This window comes from Simochromis diagramma, unplaced genomic scaffold, assembly GCF_900408965.1.
Source record: "Simochromis diagramma unplaced genomic scaffold, fSimDia1.1 OVJJ01000602.1, whole genome shotgun sequence".
Classification (NCBI taxonomy): Eukaryota; Metazoa; Chordata; class Actinopteri; order Cichliformes; family Cichlidae; genus Simochromis; species Simochromis diagramma.
Genome location: NW_024387040.1, coordinates 7903754 through 7919495, shown reverse-complemented (window position 1 = coordinate 7919495; position 15742 = coordinate 7903754). Strand labels below are relative to the sequence as shown.

The 15742-nt window shown below is 41.9% G+C and overlaps 1 protein-coding gene across 2 annotated transcripts in view; it reads right to left on the bottom strand.

Annotated features, from left to right (window-relative positions):
• The window catches only part of plxdc2b (plexin domain containing 2b), a 112419-nt gene extending 97259 nt beyond the window's left edge, over positions 1–15160 (bottom strand). The window contains exon 1 of one of the 2 annotated variants that reach the window (XM_040043813.1): positions 14342–15160. In XM_040043813.1, the coding sequence (XP_039899747.1) occupies positions 14342–14435 (94 nt within the window). In that variant the 5' untranslated portion in view covers positions 14436–15160. The remainder of the gene's footprint in view (positions 1–14341) is intronic. The other variant, XM_040043814.1, reaches the window with a different exon arrangement.
• Positions 15161–15742: the final 582 nt, after the last annotated feature.

Here is a 15742-nt window from a genome sequence, read left to right as displayed (position 1 = left end):
TCTGATTCTCTGTAACCCCAGCATGTGGCTCCACATCCGTTTAGACAAAAGAAGCCTTGAGCTTGTTTTTTTGTTTTTACACACCATATAAACATGAACTTCTCTGCTGGCTCATTTTTTCCATAACAGCTTTTTAGTCTTTGCATAATAGTGAAAAAAAATGTAGTGGCATTTTATGATATTTTAAAAATTATATAAAGCTTCAAATGACAGTCAAACTTTGACAGCAAAGAAATTAGAGATTATTGAAGGGCTGAGAAACGGGTGTTCAAAAGAAAACCAGCACACCTGCCAGCCATGCGGGGCAGGCTTGTGGCAAAAAGGGCATCAAATAACTCATTTATAATCATATCGTCTCCCTTCAATTTCAATTTTGGCTCCTCGTTGATGGATGGGATTTTCCGGGCATATATCAGTGGTTTGGCAGCTCCCTGGATAGAGGGGATTTTATATTTGACCCCCATTCAATATGTGCTGGGAGGCAGGTCTTTCATTTCATCAAGTCAAAGACAAAAAATAAAGAAATATTTATTGCATCATAGACGTCAAATTAGATCCTCACAGTTTATGACTTAAATAAATGGTTTTAGATTAAGTTGGGTTGGCAGCGAGCAGGTTTCAGTTGCGATGATGGACAGTGAGTTGGCATCTTGACCACTTCAAGCGTCTGCGATAGCAGAGGCCTTCAGGTGCACGGGGAACCAGCCAGACATTTAATCAATAACTGGACCTCCTGAAGCCGAGTCACGTAACATTTTTAGGTTTCTGTGGGACACCAGTTCAACGATAAAACCCTCCACACTGCCTCTGTCTCAGACAGTAACAAGAAAAAGAGACTGGGTATTGAAAAACACACTGCTTTTGTCTATTTTAACTTTAATAAGGTGGCCCTTAGGTGCAAAACTCTTCAGAAAATACAATAAAAACAACACACAGATTTGCAAAATGTCTCAATTTTGTCCCTGTGATTTCATTTTCCTAAAAAAGAAACTGTTTATTCATTTTTAATTTAATTTCCTAAAATGTGTTCTGAATTTTTGTTTTATATTTTATAAAATTATGTGATGCATTTTGTATTTAGTGTCTAAAATGCTGCTTCTTGTTGAAACTGTTGTGTCAAACGTGTAAAATCTTCCTTTACTGATCTTTAATCTTTCTGTGTATTCTGTTTAACTGCTGTGATTGTTTTAGTGCTGCGTTGTCTGTTTTGCATTGTGTTTTCTAAAATGATGTTTTTGTCTTTTGCACCCCAGAGCTCCTCCACGTGTATGCCCCTGTAGTTGAGTGGAAATCTTTTATTGTCACTCATGCTGCCTCCACGGTGTCACTGCCACCCAGCCCGTTTGGGACAGGGGCATGTGTATTATCTTTGTACACTGGTATGAATAACATATTCATAATTAAACTGCTCGCACTAATTTCTTTGCCATTTAATTAGTCAATTCTGGGGCACGGGAGACAAAGGCCTTTAAATGGGAGTCAATTACCTCTTTATGATGCAGTTAGAGCGCCACTCTAAGAATCCCCCCATAATAGCGGTTGTTTATCACATTCTTTGGACAAGGCTTTAGCTGCCTACAATTAATTACAATTAATTACTTTATAGGTTCGAAATGCACATGTTGCTGCTGAAAAGTGGTAATACATTTCAAACGTGAAGCGGCTCGGCAGTCCTCGAGAGGTGACAGAGTACTTCAGCAGGATTGTCGCAGATCTGAAGAGCATTAATCCTCAGTGACATATAGTGAGAGAATACTTTGTGTTTAGCGACAAGACTAAAGACCCATCAGCCTTAAGGAAGGAAATTACTGAGTTGCCCCTTCACTTCCCTTCATCTTCTGTCGTTTTTGTCATGGGAAAAAAGGACAGCAAAGAGAATGACTAAATATTCTCAGATATATTCACACCCATGTATACAAATACCTGTATTTAATAGAGCAGTCAGACTGAGGCTTGCAGACTAGCCAACTTGGTTCTCACAAAGCCAAACCACAGACTTTGAGCAATTGTGGCTGTTATAATGACGTGCTGTTGCATTCTTGATCATAACTTGTACATTTCACCACACCCAGACCTACACTGATACCAGCATGCTTTCTCATGCTAGAAGCTACAGGGAAAAAACCCCCCAAAAACCAATAAACTCCCAGAGTTAGTGCAGGACAGACCTCTGGATTAAGACCTGAGAGTTTCTAGTTACTGGAGAAAAGCATGAGAACTGATACGAGCCTCTCCCTCTTTCTCCCATTTACAGTGCGCGCACACACACACACACACACACACACACACACACAAAGGTAGCTTGAACACCTTTGCAATTTATCACCACAAAGACTCAAAGAAAGCCTTTGTTCCTGGCTCTGTGCAGAGCACTGCCAGTAAATCTCTGCTAGTCCACACTGGCGAGGGGACAGAAACCTGAACACCTGGCACAAACTAAACCATTTACCAGAACCACTTGTTGACGTGTTTCCTTTTTTTTAATGTTCCGTTTTTGTTTAGTCACACTGATATCTTTGAACATGTTGGATCAGGTCAGAGAAAGAGAAGGGGTCACTTCATCCAATTTCCTCTGATATTTCAATGTTTAAATTGGTTCCCTGCAATAGAGGCATGTTTGGTATTGTAGCCTTTTAAAGATGTACTGGACACTGTCTGGCATGTTTCCCTGGGAAAATATGGGCATGGTGCCATTGTTTCCAAGAACTGTGAGAAGAGTTTTCTAATTTTTTATGCACTAGTCAAATAGATATGTCCCAAGAACTTCTTTTTAAAAAAAAGGGCACAGATGGAAATGTGCCGTAGCTCCCACTAAGAAGACCAGCCTCCTGTTTACAGCTTCAGTATGAGCTCAGTCCAAAATTAGTTAGCCAGACAGCTGGGACACTCTGGAACAAGTTTGTCCAAACAAAAAAAAAAATCACCCTGACCTCCAGAAACTTCTACTGGCCTGTGAGAACAATCCCTTATCCTCCTAATTCCTGGCAACCCTGACTCTTGGAGGGTCGAGTGATGAACACCATGGCCAGAAGAAAGCCATACACATGAGTTACAAAAGTTTAGTCTTCATGACTCACTCGACAGGGGAAAAGCAAAACAAACTGTAGAACAACGCTGACTGCTCTCTTTCAAGCACAGGAGCAGATGACGATGTCCAATTTTAATTCCCGGAGACTATAAAGATCCAGCATCTGAGTCAGTTTCAATTTCTTTGGTGTTTACTGTAAGGCATCAAAAAATTGCACTGAACCCACAAAGACATGCCTCAAAGCATGTATAACAATGACGTGTTCACTAGAGAAAAACAGCAAGCCAGATCCTAAAGATTTGTTCAGTCCATAGAGATAAATGCAAGGTGGAAAACAAAAAAACATGCTGCCATCATCAAAGTCGCCATCTATTTTCAGAACTAAAGTGGTGGCTGTAAACCTTTTCATTCCTCTCCAAAATGCTACGACCTGTCAGAGTCTTGCAGTCTGTGTTGTCCTGTGAAGAGCACTTGCTGCGGGGCATACTTGTTCTTTGTCAGGATGAGTTTGGTGGGGAAAGAGGAACTTCTGGATCGGGGAGGCTGAGACACTTTCCGGGCAGACTAACAAAGGCAGGGCTGTTGGATCTACAGCAAGGAAAAGACTAAATGAGTGTCTGCAAGAATTCCCTTGGAGCTAGGGCTGCACGATTTTGCATAAAATGAGAATCACGATTTTTTGGCTTAGAATTGAGATCACGATTCTCTCACGATTTTCTTTTCCAGTATAAATATTTATTGCACTTATTAACTGCACATCAACTTCGTAACAGTTGAGACTGAACATAAAAACAATAAATAAACATAAAAACAACAAAATGTTGTACTGCTTGAAATTCCGTCTCCACCGTTGCTCGACGCTGCGTGTATAGAGCAGGTAGTGCAACAATAGAAAAATAGTTGCGGGACGGCACTGTGTAGCGTTTGTCTAGGGTGTTGATCATTTTCCTAAATCCCTCGTTTTGCACAGTGTTGATGGGAGCCATATCTTTGGTCAGGTGATAAGTGATAGCCTCCGTAATTTCTTTGTGCCTGCGGGAGTTCGACGTGTATAGGGAAGCGCTGTATAAGGTTCCCGTTATTGATGTTTGGGTGGTTGACCGGGACGGATTTTCTCCTGTCACTTGCTCGTCATGCTCTCCGTTGTTTTTTCCCTGCTAATATTAGCATCACACGGCACAGCTTCTGTATCACGTGGTATAAGGCTCCGCCCTTGTCATTTGTTGAGCAGGAAGAGTGAGCGCTTGTTTTCATGCAGATTACGTCCCGGATAAAAATGCGGTACAATCGTCATTGTCTTTTTTTTTTTTTTAAATCGTTGTCATTTGGAAATGAGATCGCACATAAGTATGAATCGAGATCGCGATTTTCTAACGATTAATCGTGCAGCCCTACTTGGAGCAGTTCAAAAAGATTGATTGAACAGATTTAAGCGTGTGCAGCATTAGCAGGATAATAACTGCAAAAGATACATGTTACACCAGACAGCTGTAAATTAGAGGAGGGAGAAAACAACGGCACGAATGAGCCTGCAATTGATGCCGTTTGGTGCGAGTGTGCTAGCTTAATAAACCAATCAACAAACAGAACAGTAACAGCATGTTTAATGTGACTGCGATCACTGAAAAAATGTGGCCTTTTGGCCTTTTCTGGCAAAAATTATGTCAGCAAGGGCAGGAAGTATGGCACATTACTGCCAGACTTTCAGCTAACTGTTAGCTTAACATAGCATATGTTTAGCTGATATTTCTCAGACGATAATATTAACACTAACCCTTCAAATGGAGACTCAGAACGGGGATTCACACGTGGCATGGTTTTTGGTACGAGATGGGCTTGTCTGAGCATTTCAGAAACTGCTGATTTGCTGGGAGTTTCCCACATAACCATCTCTAGGGTTTATAGAATAGTCAGAAAAAGAGAAAATATCCAGTGAGGTGTTATTCTCTGGGTTGTTGTTGGGAGACGTCAGAAGAGAATCGTAAGACTGCTTCATACTGATGGGAAGGCAACAGTAACTCACGTTCCAACCAACATATCTCTGAACGCACCACACATCGAACCTGAAAGCAGATAGCTACAGCACACCCACGCAAGCTCTTTCTGTTAATGTTTAGGTATGACCACAAATATGGGAGTAAAGCTTAAAACCATCCCAAACCGCACTTCACAGAAAAATGTGGCCACAGCTTTTCTAGCAATCGATTAATAACTTTAGTGTGATTGCTGAATTTAGTGCAGTGGTCAGTTATAAGAGTGCATTCCTGAAAAATCTGCTGTTACTAAAGTAAAGCACTGCACACATGACTGATCATTATTACCATGGTAGCACTTGATCACTACTCTAAGTAGTAAACTAGTGATAATATATATGCTAATAAGGGCACGTTTTTGGGACTTTTGCTTTTAAAGATTGTTATCCCTGCAACCGACTGGGGACCTGTCCAGGGTGCACCTCGCCTCTCGCCCTATGCCGGCTCAATGGATGTTTTCATAAATATGAAGAACGACACCTTCCTCCAAACCCTATGACTACCATTTCAATTCAAGGGCGGACCTAATTGAAGAACATGATGTTACTAGATGATTTTAGTAAGAGGTTAATTTGAAGATTCAAAAACACTGGTGCCACAGAACCAAACTGAAGCTAGTTTTTATTTTAACAAAATACTGGAAAGTTTCCACCAGTCCTTGAAACCTAACTAAGTTTACAAGATTAAATCTGTAAATCAAGCCAACCAAGTGCAGGTTTTTGTGTGTGTTTGTGTGTGTGTGAGAAAGGTTTTGCTTTTTGCAAAATAAAGAAAGCAACAAAACAACAGTGAAAACTGCTGCTTAAGGACTAACAGACACATGCACACTGAGCGAGGCGAAGGCATGAAGCAGCATGCCATGAACCCCGTGAGTGACACTTGCTTGAGTGGGACAAAGCTAAACCATTGCTCCTGCTGGGTGGAGGATATGAAGCCCGCTGCAGGGTGGTGTGACAGGCTGCTCGGCTGGGTTGACACCTTATCTTCTTTCAGCATGCCTGGACCGCCTGAAACATCACACTCTCTTCTCTCCTTCATGATAGCAATGCATGCAATGCTTTGTTCCCCTTTGGAGAGCTGCTGCTTTCAACCTTCCTTATTGAGTGCATCATATCTTTGCATCATTTCAGTGCATACAGGATGCATACAGTTTTCTTATTTTACACAGCTAGGTTATACTATGAGCACTGGTAGGGTTTTTTATGTATTGGGGAAAAAAGGCCCAGAGAGAGGTCACGATGCTACAGTATACAAATAGAGTAAATATATAAGCTGATATGTTTTTTTGAAGGGAAAATTAGATTTCATGATTCTGTAACACCTGCAATTAATTTCTGCAATTACTCCCATTAGACACAAATAAAAAGACATATTGCCATAAAGTGTCAAGCATGAAATCACTCCATCTGTGTTTCCCATCATTACATTTTCAGGATGTTATATGAGGTTTTAGTTAACAGGACTCCTGTTACAGACCCCACAGCTGACTGACAACCAGCCGGCCATTTTATGTTATGCTACACATAAAATTCAGCACTCAAAACCTGACTTTAAATACCAGCGACTTGCTGGCCTGTATTAGGCCAAACCCCTCGAAGACCTCAAACAAAGTGAAGAAAAAAAGATGATCCAGTAAACCTTTGCAAAAGTGCAAAACTAAAAACAAAGGGGCAACACTGTGCAGGTGAATGTATTAACATGGGAGAGATTTACTTCAAAGGCAGCATGCATGTTTGCAAAGGGGCGTCAACATAAAATATGTTGCATTGGATGTTTTGTGGAATTCATTCATAACTATATTTGTTTTGTACATTGATATTTTCTGTCACGATCTATTTCACAAGAAGAAACTGAGTCTACAGTAAAGAGGAGAAAAGAGTTTTGGAGTCAGTCCATCTCATCTAATTAATCAGAATTATCAGTGTAGTTTCAATAGGTGGGTCGCGTGGCGGCATGCCAGGTGTACGCAGTCCTGGGAGACAACTGCGGCTCGTTTGCATGAATCAAGAGCACCTCCTCCAAGATAGAAAAACATTCAGCTTTTCAAGAGGCAGTATGGGACTCATTTTATTTTTCAAGGTTTATCGAGACCACACATTACTTTTAGTTGAAAAAACACAAGAAGATTGAATTTTTGCAGTTTGACAGTCCACTCATACATAATTTACAGGGACATAAACCAGAAGGCGATCGAGGAAAGGCTTCGAGCAGCCTCCAAAAACAGTCAGCCAGCTGTTTTCTAGGATAACACAAACATACAAAAACATTACAAAACTTTTATACCTTCGGTGGCTGTTCTTGTTTCATGGTTGGAATAAAAGGGATAGTACAGTACAGACCTGAGCCTGCAGATGCCAGAACAACCGCAACTGGCCAATTTCAGTGTGAGGAGTGGGGACTCTACTCTTCCTGGACAACTTCCAGAAGAAGGTCATTTCTGTCGCTTGCAATCTCATCGTTTCAGTCACTACCCTCCTCTCGTGGTTGTAGGTGAGGGTAGAAGCATAGATCAACCAGTAAATCGAAAGCTTCACTATCATGCTCATCTCTCTCATTTTCTCACTCACAAACAAGACTCCGAAATACTTAAAGTCCATAACTTGGGGTAGCAACTCATTCCCAACCAAGCGTGGATACCAGCTTAGAACCACACTCAACTGCAAACCGCCCCAATGCAAGCTGAAGTTCATAATTGGTTTAAACCAACAGAACTACAACTGCATTTTGTCAGCATTGCAAACCAGGGTCATACTATATATCGGTAATAGATAGCTCGAAACAATAGGTCCAATACTCTGTACCTGAAGCCCTCACTGGGGGGAAGTGGTCTTCTCCAAGGTTTTCTCCAAGTCCGCAAAACACACGTAGACGGGCTGGACTATATATCAGTTTAGATATCAGTGTAGTTGCGTTGTGAACCTAAGTAGAATCCAACACGTGATGTTGTTATTTATAAGTTCCAATACTGATGCGATCCAAAGTTAGCCGTCAGCAGTAACAAACAGGCAGATTTCATCATCTCTAAAATATTGCTGGGATAGTTTTAATACTTCAGACTGAAAGTGGAAAACACGTTGTCATTCTGTTTGTCTTTCACCTGCTGGTGTGTGGAAAGAACGCAGGGCTCACTTCCTATTTAAAAGTACCCTAAAGCTTGGGACATGTTAATAAAAAAGTTGTTGAAACATAAAAAAGCTGCAGATATTTTCAATCTTAGTCACAGACACTCAGGGAGGCACACACTCTTACAACAGACACTAAAGCAAACAGCAAATCTTCCATGAACTCCAATTCTCACATGGTCTAGTACCAAAATAAACATAGACTGAAACTGACAGCTTAAGTACTGTTTATAAGCCGGGCATTTTGTCCTGGAAAGGCCAAAAACAGAAGAAATGGAAAGTCTGGCTGAGATCCTGGATGGAGTAGTGTGCAGGGCTGTACAGAGGACAGTCAACTGTTGCAAATGCTACACCTTCACGCCTCGGTCGAAAAGTGACATCATTGGTTGTTATAATGTGCAATGAATAGAAAACCCTTCAAATAAATTCTATAACAATGACAGAAGATTTGTTTTTATATCCACCCACTAAATACTGTATAATAATCTGTAGACTGTCAATACAAACTCGGTCTGGTTAACATATGTTTGATCCTTTGTCAATGCTACAACCAAATTACTGGAAAATCTGCAAAGCAACTGTGAATTGATACACATTTCCTTCCACTATCATTACACAAACATCAGGAGTCATTGCTGGGGTTAATTTTCCAATCTGCAGTCAATTAACTGCAGCAGAACAACCAGATGAAACCGGCACTAGTGAAGCTTTTATGAGGAGGAATGAAATCAGTGTAAAACAAAATATGTTTCCTAGAACACCAGGTTTAGAGCACATATATATATATATATATATATATATATATATATATATATATATATATATATATATATATATATATATATACACATCCTTGAATTCACTCCATGACCACCATGCATCTTGAACTGGATGCAGAAACACAACAAAACCAAAGACAGTGGGCTGACTTCAGGAAAACATAACATGTATGCTTCTTTGCATGCCACCAAATTACATCTCTTGCATGATCCTCAGCTGGAAGAAGAGTAGCTTAAGTCACAGGTTTCTAAGCCAAAAGGTTGGTCCATGTCTCCCTGGGTGCTTCGCTCTTACTTTTCTCTTTCCCTAGAAGCTTATTTAGGTTTAAATACAGAAAACGTCTGGCTTAAGGCCCGATAAGAGTTGAGTTTGCAATGACTCTAGATGTACTGTACAAATATACAAAACTCACCCAGCCAGTCCTAAGTGCATTTAAATGTGCCAAATTTAACAAAACATCAATATTTTATGCCTTATGAATAAGAAAAGACTTTTTTCCACAACTTTTCATCTCTAAAGTTTCCAATCACGCCGTGATTCATTCTGTTCCTGTTGCACTTTGTTTTTTATCATATCCAAACTTCTTCCTCTCAGAAATTCAGTGCATGGACTGCAGCATGTTTAGATTTTTGGGAAAATAAACTGATCCAGAAGCAAATGAGGCATGCAAACACTTAGTCACTTGTAAATGATTGTTGGACGTCTGAGCAGAACATTAGTTTGACAATATGTAACTGCAGAAGAGTGCCCAGGGGAACTGTTTTCCTTTATTGCTACCCTTTATTTTTCCTTCCTATAATCTCAGCTATTAATCATCACTCACTACACTTTAGAGTCCCATATTTTGATATTGTTCTGCTGTTATTGTCTCTTCTTTCACTATGACGGTCAGAAAAGATGGGCAAGTGCCTGTTTTCTAGGCCTCCGCCCTTTCTCGGTTATCCTCTCAAATGTTTCCCAATGCAAAACACAACTCCTCCTACCCAAAATCAAAACTATTGTGCTTGTTCCACTCCTCAGCTTATGATCTATTTCTTACATCCCTCAGCCGAGTCTAAGGGAGGAGCAGATAACAGCCTTACTGTGGTCTACTGGCTGCAATCATCTGCAGAGAGGGGATGTTTCTGATGATTGGAAAATGCTTGTCATCTTTCACTGACATCCAAATTTGCATAGCTTCAACCATCACAAATCTCCTGGTCCTCCATCTGACCGTTTCAAGCTTACTCTACAGACATGATTCTTGCCTAGCAGTAATCATTAAAACTATGTGATAGCTCAGGCAGCATGTTTTAACAACTGGATGTAAAGGAACTTTTGAACCAATAAGAAAAAAGCTTAAAGAGTAGCTTAACTGCACTGGGCTTCATTAACTAGTGGCCTCTTTGCTTTTTGTTTCTGAGCCTATTGAACTCCGTGTGGCTCTCCAGCCCTCTAAAGCCATCAGCGTGAGCTTCTCCTCGGACTAAAAGGGGCGGAGGGCTGAGCGACAAGGGTCAGGCGTGACTAATGCAAGAACCTGGTGCTGCTGTTGGATGCTACTAAGCGGGGGTGGGTGGGACGATATGCCATGGCCCGCTGTTGCCACATAGAGGGCAGCACAATAAACCCAGCCGCCGTCGCCGCCCCTCCCTGTCTGTCACCCCCTCAGACCACCCCCACCCCCTTCATCCATTCATAGCAGCTCCTTTCAGCAAGTCATTCAGTGGGGCCGGTAAAGAAGCTAGCTCATTCTGTCCGTTCTGAAATGTGCAATGTCAGAAAAAGGGAGAAATGGTGGGGGCGAGATTCCGAGGAGGCTTAAAGAAGGAGAACAACTAAAGAAGACCGAGCTGGAATCTCCTGCTTTGAATCAGCAGGCAGTTTGTGTTGGGAATCACCTCCGAAGCATGACGAAGAGAAGAGGGAAATGTAGCAACACTGCAAATGCAAAGGAATTTGCATTACTAGTGTTGTAAGACACAACTTAGTAGTGGCCACAGGCATCAAATAATGACAATCTGTCACAAGATTGTGGCCACAGCAACACCGCTTTTACACACTGTTGTCATTTTAGCTCAGTCTTTGCTTCCAGTTTAATTAGCGTCTGGTTTAGGGGCGAAAAACTTCTTGATTAGGCTCAGAAAAAGATTGGGGTGATGAAATAAATTAAATAAATTCAAAATATGAATCATCCTTCTCAACATTAAACCTGCTTTGCATCTTTGTACCAATTTGGACTTGGGCTGTGGTGAATCTTTACCCTACCCAGCATTCATGCTTGTGCGTGCTGTTAATTACCTTGTGGTCATGTGCTAGTGTTTCATGTGGTACCAGAAATAAAGAATATCCTTTGGGGTATTTTTTTCTACTTGTTTGTTTTTCCCTCCTGGGCCCTTTATTTTTGTTTTAGTCAATGTTCTTTTTTTTCAGAGTCCTTCCATTTTTCAGTTCTTTGTATATTCCCCCATATTCAGTTCAGCTTAACTCAATTCAGTTTTATTTACATAGCGTCAAGTCACAACAACAGTCGCCTCAAGGCAGTTATATTCCAATAGTTTCGGCAATCTCCCTCCAGCAATCTGCTGATAAATGTGTCTTCATATTGAGGCGATGTTATTTTCTTACGGGTGAATTTAAAACCTGTGGCAAAAAAATAAGTTGGATATGCACGGAAGGAACTGACAGCACTGACCATGCCAAACACCTACAGTACATTTCCACTGTGGTGTGCATCGTGGCATAGCTCACATCTTAAGGTTTCAAAGGGGTCTGTGTTTATGACATAGCCTACAGCTCAGATTTAACACAGTAGTATAAATCCTCTGTTAACAGTAGCATGTGCAAAAAAAGCACATGTTGGAGGTGAGACCTGCCCTGACCCACAGTGTAATGGCATCAAGGAGAGTTTTGTGCATATACCTCTGATGACTTTGACTAAATTCCAATACTGGAATAAATAAGAGAAGGCTCATGTGTCATCATTTTATCTCCAAAGTTTCAGCTTTATTCTGCTTCCACTGGACTTTGTTTATACTGTTGATACTCCAACTTTCCCTCCTGAGCCCAGAATTAAAGGTTTTTTCTTCACCTCTGTTTATGCACAGACTGAAAAGGACTTAAAACAGGTGGATTTTAAAGCACCTGATGTGCCTGAGATCTCGCATGTTCAAACTTGTAATCTCTGTTTTGTGTCTGAGACAGAGAGAAAGAAACGTGACTCTGGACACAGAGGTCGTCAATAAAAGCTTTGATATGCGGTTTGTTAGCTAGGAACATAGCTAGGTATTTTACCCACAAGAATAAAACCAAGGCATGAAAGTCTTTGATGGCCAGCATGCATTTTTCTTCACAGCTCTCATTTTAATGTGCCTCTGAGTGTGCGCCTGTAGGACTGCAAAGGCAGCTGCTGGCAGCGTGATGGATGAGGAGCGTCATGTTGGAGCTGGAGACGTCCACAGTCGCTGCAGCCTGTAAGCTTTTTAACCCTCTATCAGCCTCTTCCAGCCCGTGAAGAAACCCCACTCCCAGCATCCGCAACGAAATGAAATTCCACACACAACCGCAATCTTAGCACATTAACAGCCTTCAGCAAAGGCTTTTAAATCAGACCACATCATTACATGAGTCAAGACTCTCTCTCACGCTCTCCTTCTTATTCCCCTATCGCACATGCAGATACTCTCCAGGCTCTGGTGGAACATCTCTTTTTCCACTCGGAGAAAAGCAGCAGAGTGAAAATTAACCCCAAAATCAGTGTCAATTTTCTGAGAGTGCCCCTGTTGAGTGTATCTCTGGGTGAACATCCAGAGCCACAGACTGAAAGCTTTTTTAAAAAAAAACAAATCCTAATGCACTCACAGGATGTTGTGTAATTTCGCCCAGATGTGTTCCACAACTCATCTAACTAATAAAGAAGAAGGGAATGTTTCCACCATTGCTGTGATCTCAGCTTCTAGTGGAGTTGCTCAGCCACTTTCAGAGGGCCTGCGAGCTTTTCTAAATGTGAATGGTGCATTATATCATCCCAGAGGACCTACAGAGAGTGGAAGAGTCCACCTGCACTCTCTTAATACAGGCCTATCTAAAGAAGGGCAGGGGTTGCTCCTTCCAGCGGATTTGAGGTCAGCCCACGGCAAGGGAAGCACCTCACCCAGATATCTAAAAATACCGTCCCACATACAGTTTTGCTGCATCCAGCTCAAGCAGGAGATGGACTGATGAAGGACTCCGAGTGTAGCGCTGGTTTGGTGGGCATTCCTGTAATCTGTCTACCTCTAAAACAAGCTTTAATACCAGGCGAAGGAAATGAGCCGAAAATTTAATCTAAGCTCTGAGCCTGGAGTGTGGCAGGATTCGTAAATGAGACTGTGTGAGAGTGTAAAAAACACGAGCAGCACGTGCATGCCCCTGTGCAAACCACCACACACGCAGCTGATAGCATCGCGCTCTCTCTCTCTCCCAAACAGGGCCAAACAGCCCTGTGGTCTGCACTCACACACACATGCGAGTTGAATTTACAGTCACTGTCAGCAGTTGAACATTTCTCTAACCACTATCTGATACGTGATGAAGATCTGCTGCCAGCAATAAAAAAGCCCTGGGAAACACGAGCTGGCCAGCGCGAACAGAACCGATGCTGGCACGAACTTCTCCCACCGAGGGCAAACTGACGTGGGATGGGCTGAGATTACAGATTTGTGTCTGTGTGTGTGTGTGTTTGTTGGGGGGTTCAGGTGGACTACAGTAGGGATATTGTTTGCACAGGAATCCTGATTCTCCAGTATGGACTTTGTCTTACAATCAAGGACATCAACAGGATGAACATCTAGGTATCCAACCTGAACCTTAAATAAAAGTAAGAACTGTGAAAAGTTGCACATGGTTGACACTTCCACCTTACATGTCAGAGTGGGAAGAACAAGGAAGAGGAAGCTTGTTGTGCTTCTGCACAAGCTGAATTAATGCGAAAACACAAAAAATCAGCCGAGCTCGGAGGCAGTGCATAAGAACATGCAGGAAAAGCAAAGCAATTAAGTGAACCTTGTAGTAGTTGGGAAATTATGATAATTAGCATCAGATCAAGTCTACTCGAAAGGGAGTAAGTTAGTGGGTCATGACAGCCTTCTTTAGGCTAATGAATTCTTAAAATAAAAAGGAGACAGGATGTTTGTCCACTCTTTTTTTAAAACACACAAGTGGATCTCTGCAGCAGCAAACAATGAATTCTGCGCGTAAAACAATCTCACGCAGAGGCTAACCAGCAGTCCACCTGTGTCTGCATCATTTCTCCTGCACGCTTTGCAGAGGAGACTTATGCACGAACTTGACTCTTTAAGGCACAGATCTCAACTCGGTCCTAGCAGGTTAATGCCTGATGGCTAATGTGGTCTTCTTACCGTTACTGGCTGTGATCTCGGCTTGCACATTCCACACACACTGCAAAACTAAAACAACTCCAACAAAAAGGTCGAACATCTTCACAGGCGCCATATCCAAGTTCCCGCTGCCGATTTCTGCTCAGTATCCCGATTTTTTTCTTCTTCTTCGTCTTCTTTTAGAGTCCGTCTCTGTCACGCACAGACACCGCTTCCCCGAGAAGACTCCGTAACTCTCCTGCCTGTCCTGCTGCTTTTAAAAGGGAAACCTGCCTGCGCTGCACTGAGCTGTTTTTTTGTTCCAGCGTGTGCCACGCCGCGCGCTCCTGGACAGTAAACGCGCTCTCCGCCTCCAAAATTAAGCAAAAATAAATACTAGCAAACAAAGTGACCGCATAAATACGAATCTCAGTCCTTGCACTGTAATGTCATCCCACAGGACGGAGATGCAGAGCGTTAGTCAGACAAATAAAGGCTAAAAATGCGCTCCTGGAGAAGAGTGCGCTCTCGCCGTCATCAACTCCTCAGAGCCAATGACCCTTCTTCTTCTGTTTGATGCTCCGCGTGTGCAGAAGCTGGGGAGGCAAACCCAGCGAGCTGTCGCGGACACAGGCAGGTATTTGAGTGACGTGGGAAAATATTGCGAGCAGAAATACTTTGGAGGTTCAGGATGACGCATTTGTCGACTGAAGGCTCCCCGGTGGACAAAAGAGACTTTCACTCAGAGGGGCTTGTTTTTATGAAAGATGGAGCAATAATAGACACAGCAGACTTTGGCTGTACAGAAGTACAGACTGGCTCTATTTTTAGTGTCCGTCTTACTTCTTTTCCTCCTCGTGCATTTCTTTCAATTAAGAAAAATCTGTAGACTCCACTTCTGTCCCATCGCTCACCTTTCCCCTAGACTCAGGTGATTGAACTGTGAGAGCGCCCTCTTCAGATACATAACATTAACACTTTTGTTCTATTGGAAATAGCTTACTTCTTCACTGATGGTGAAAATACATGAAATAGAAACCTGACTTTTTCTGTTTAAATGCACATTATCTTTTCCTGTGACTAAATATGTGGAAAACTTTTGAAACCATAACCGATAAATAAAATGAGCTATGCGTTAACTCCAAAGTGATGTTACTTAATTACACTTAATTAAGCTTAAGCATCAGTTAGATCTTAGCTCTAGAGGTAAAATTCCGTATTAAATCTCCGGTAAACAAAGTTGCAAAATACTACAAGCAAAAATCAAAATGCACTGATTTTAATTTTTAGTAAAGTAGAACGAGGAGCTTGGTTGCAGGATCATTAGCCCACCCATTTGGGAGGAGCTGATAGTACAGCCATTAATTCTCCACGTAATAAAGAACTGGATTAGGTGGTTTGAGCGTCTGACTAGGTTGCCTCTTGGACACCTTGGCATTTCCT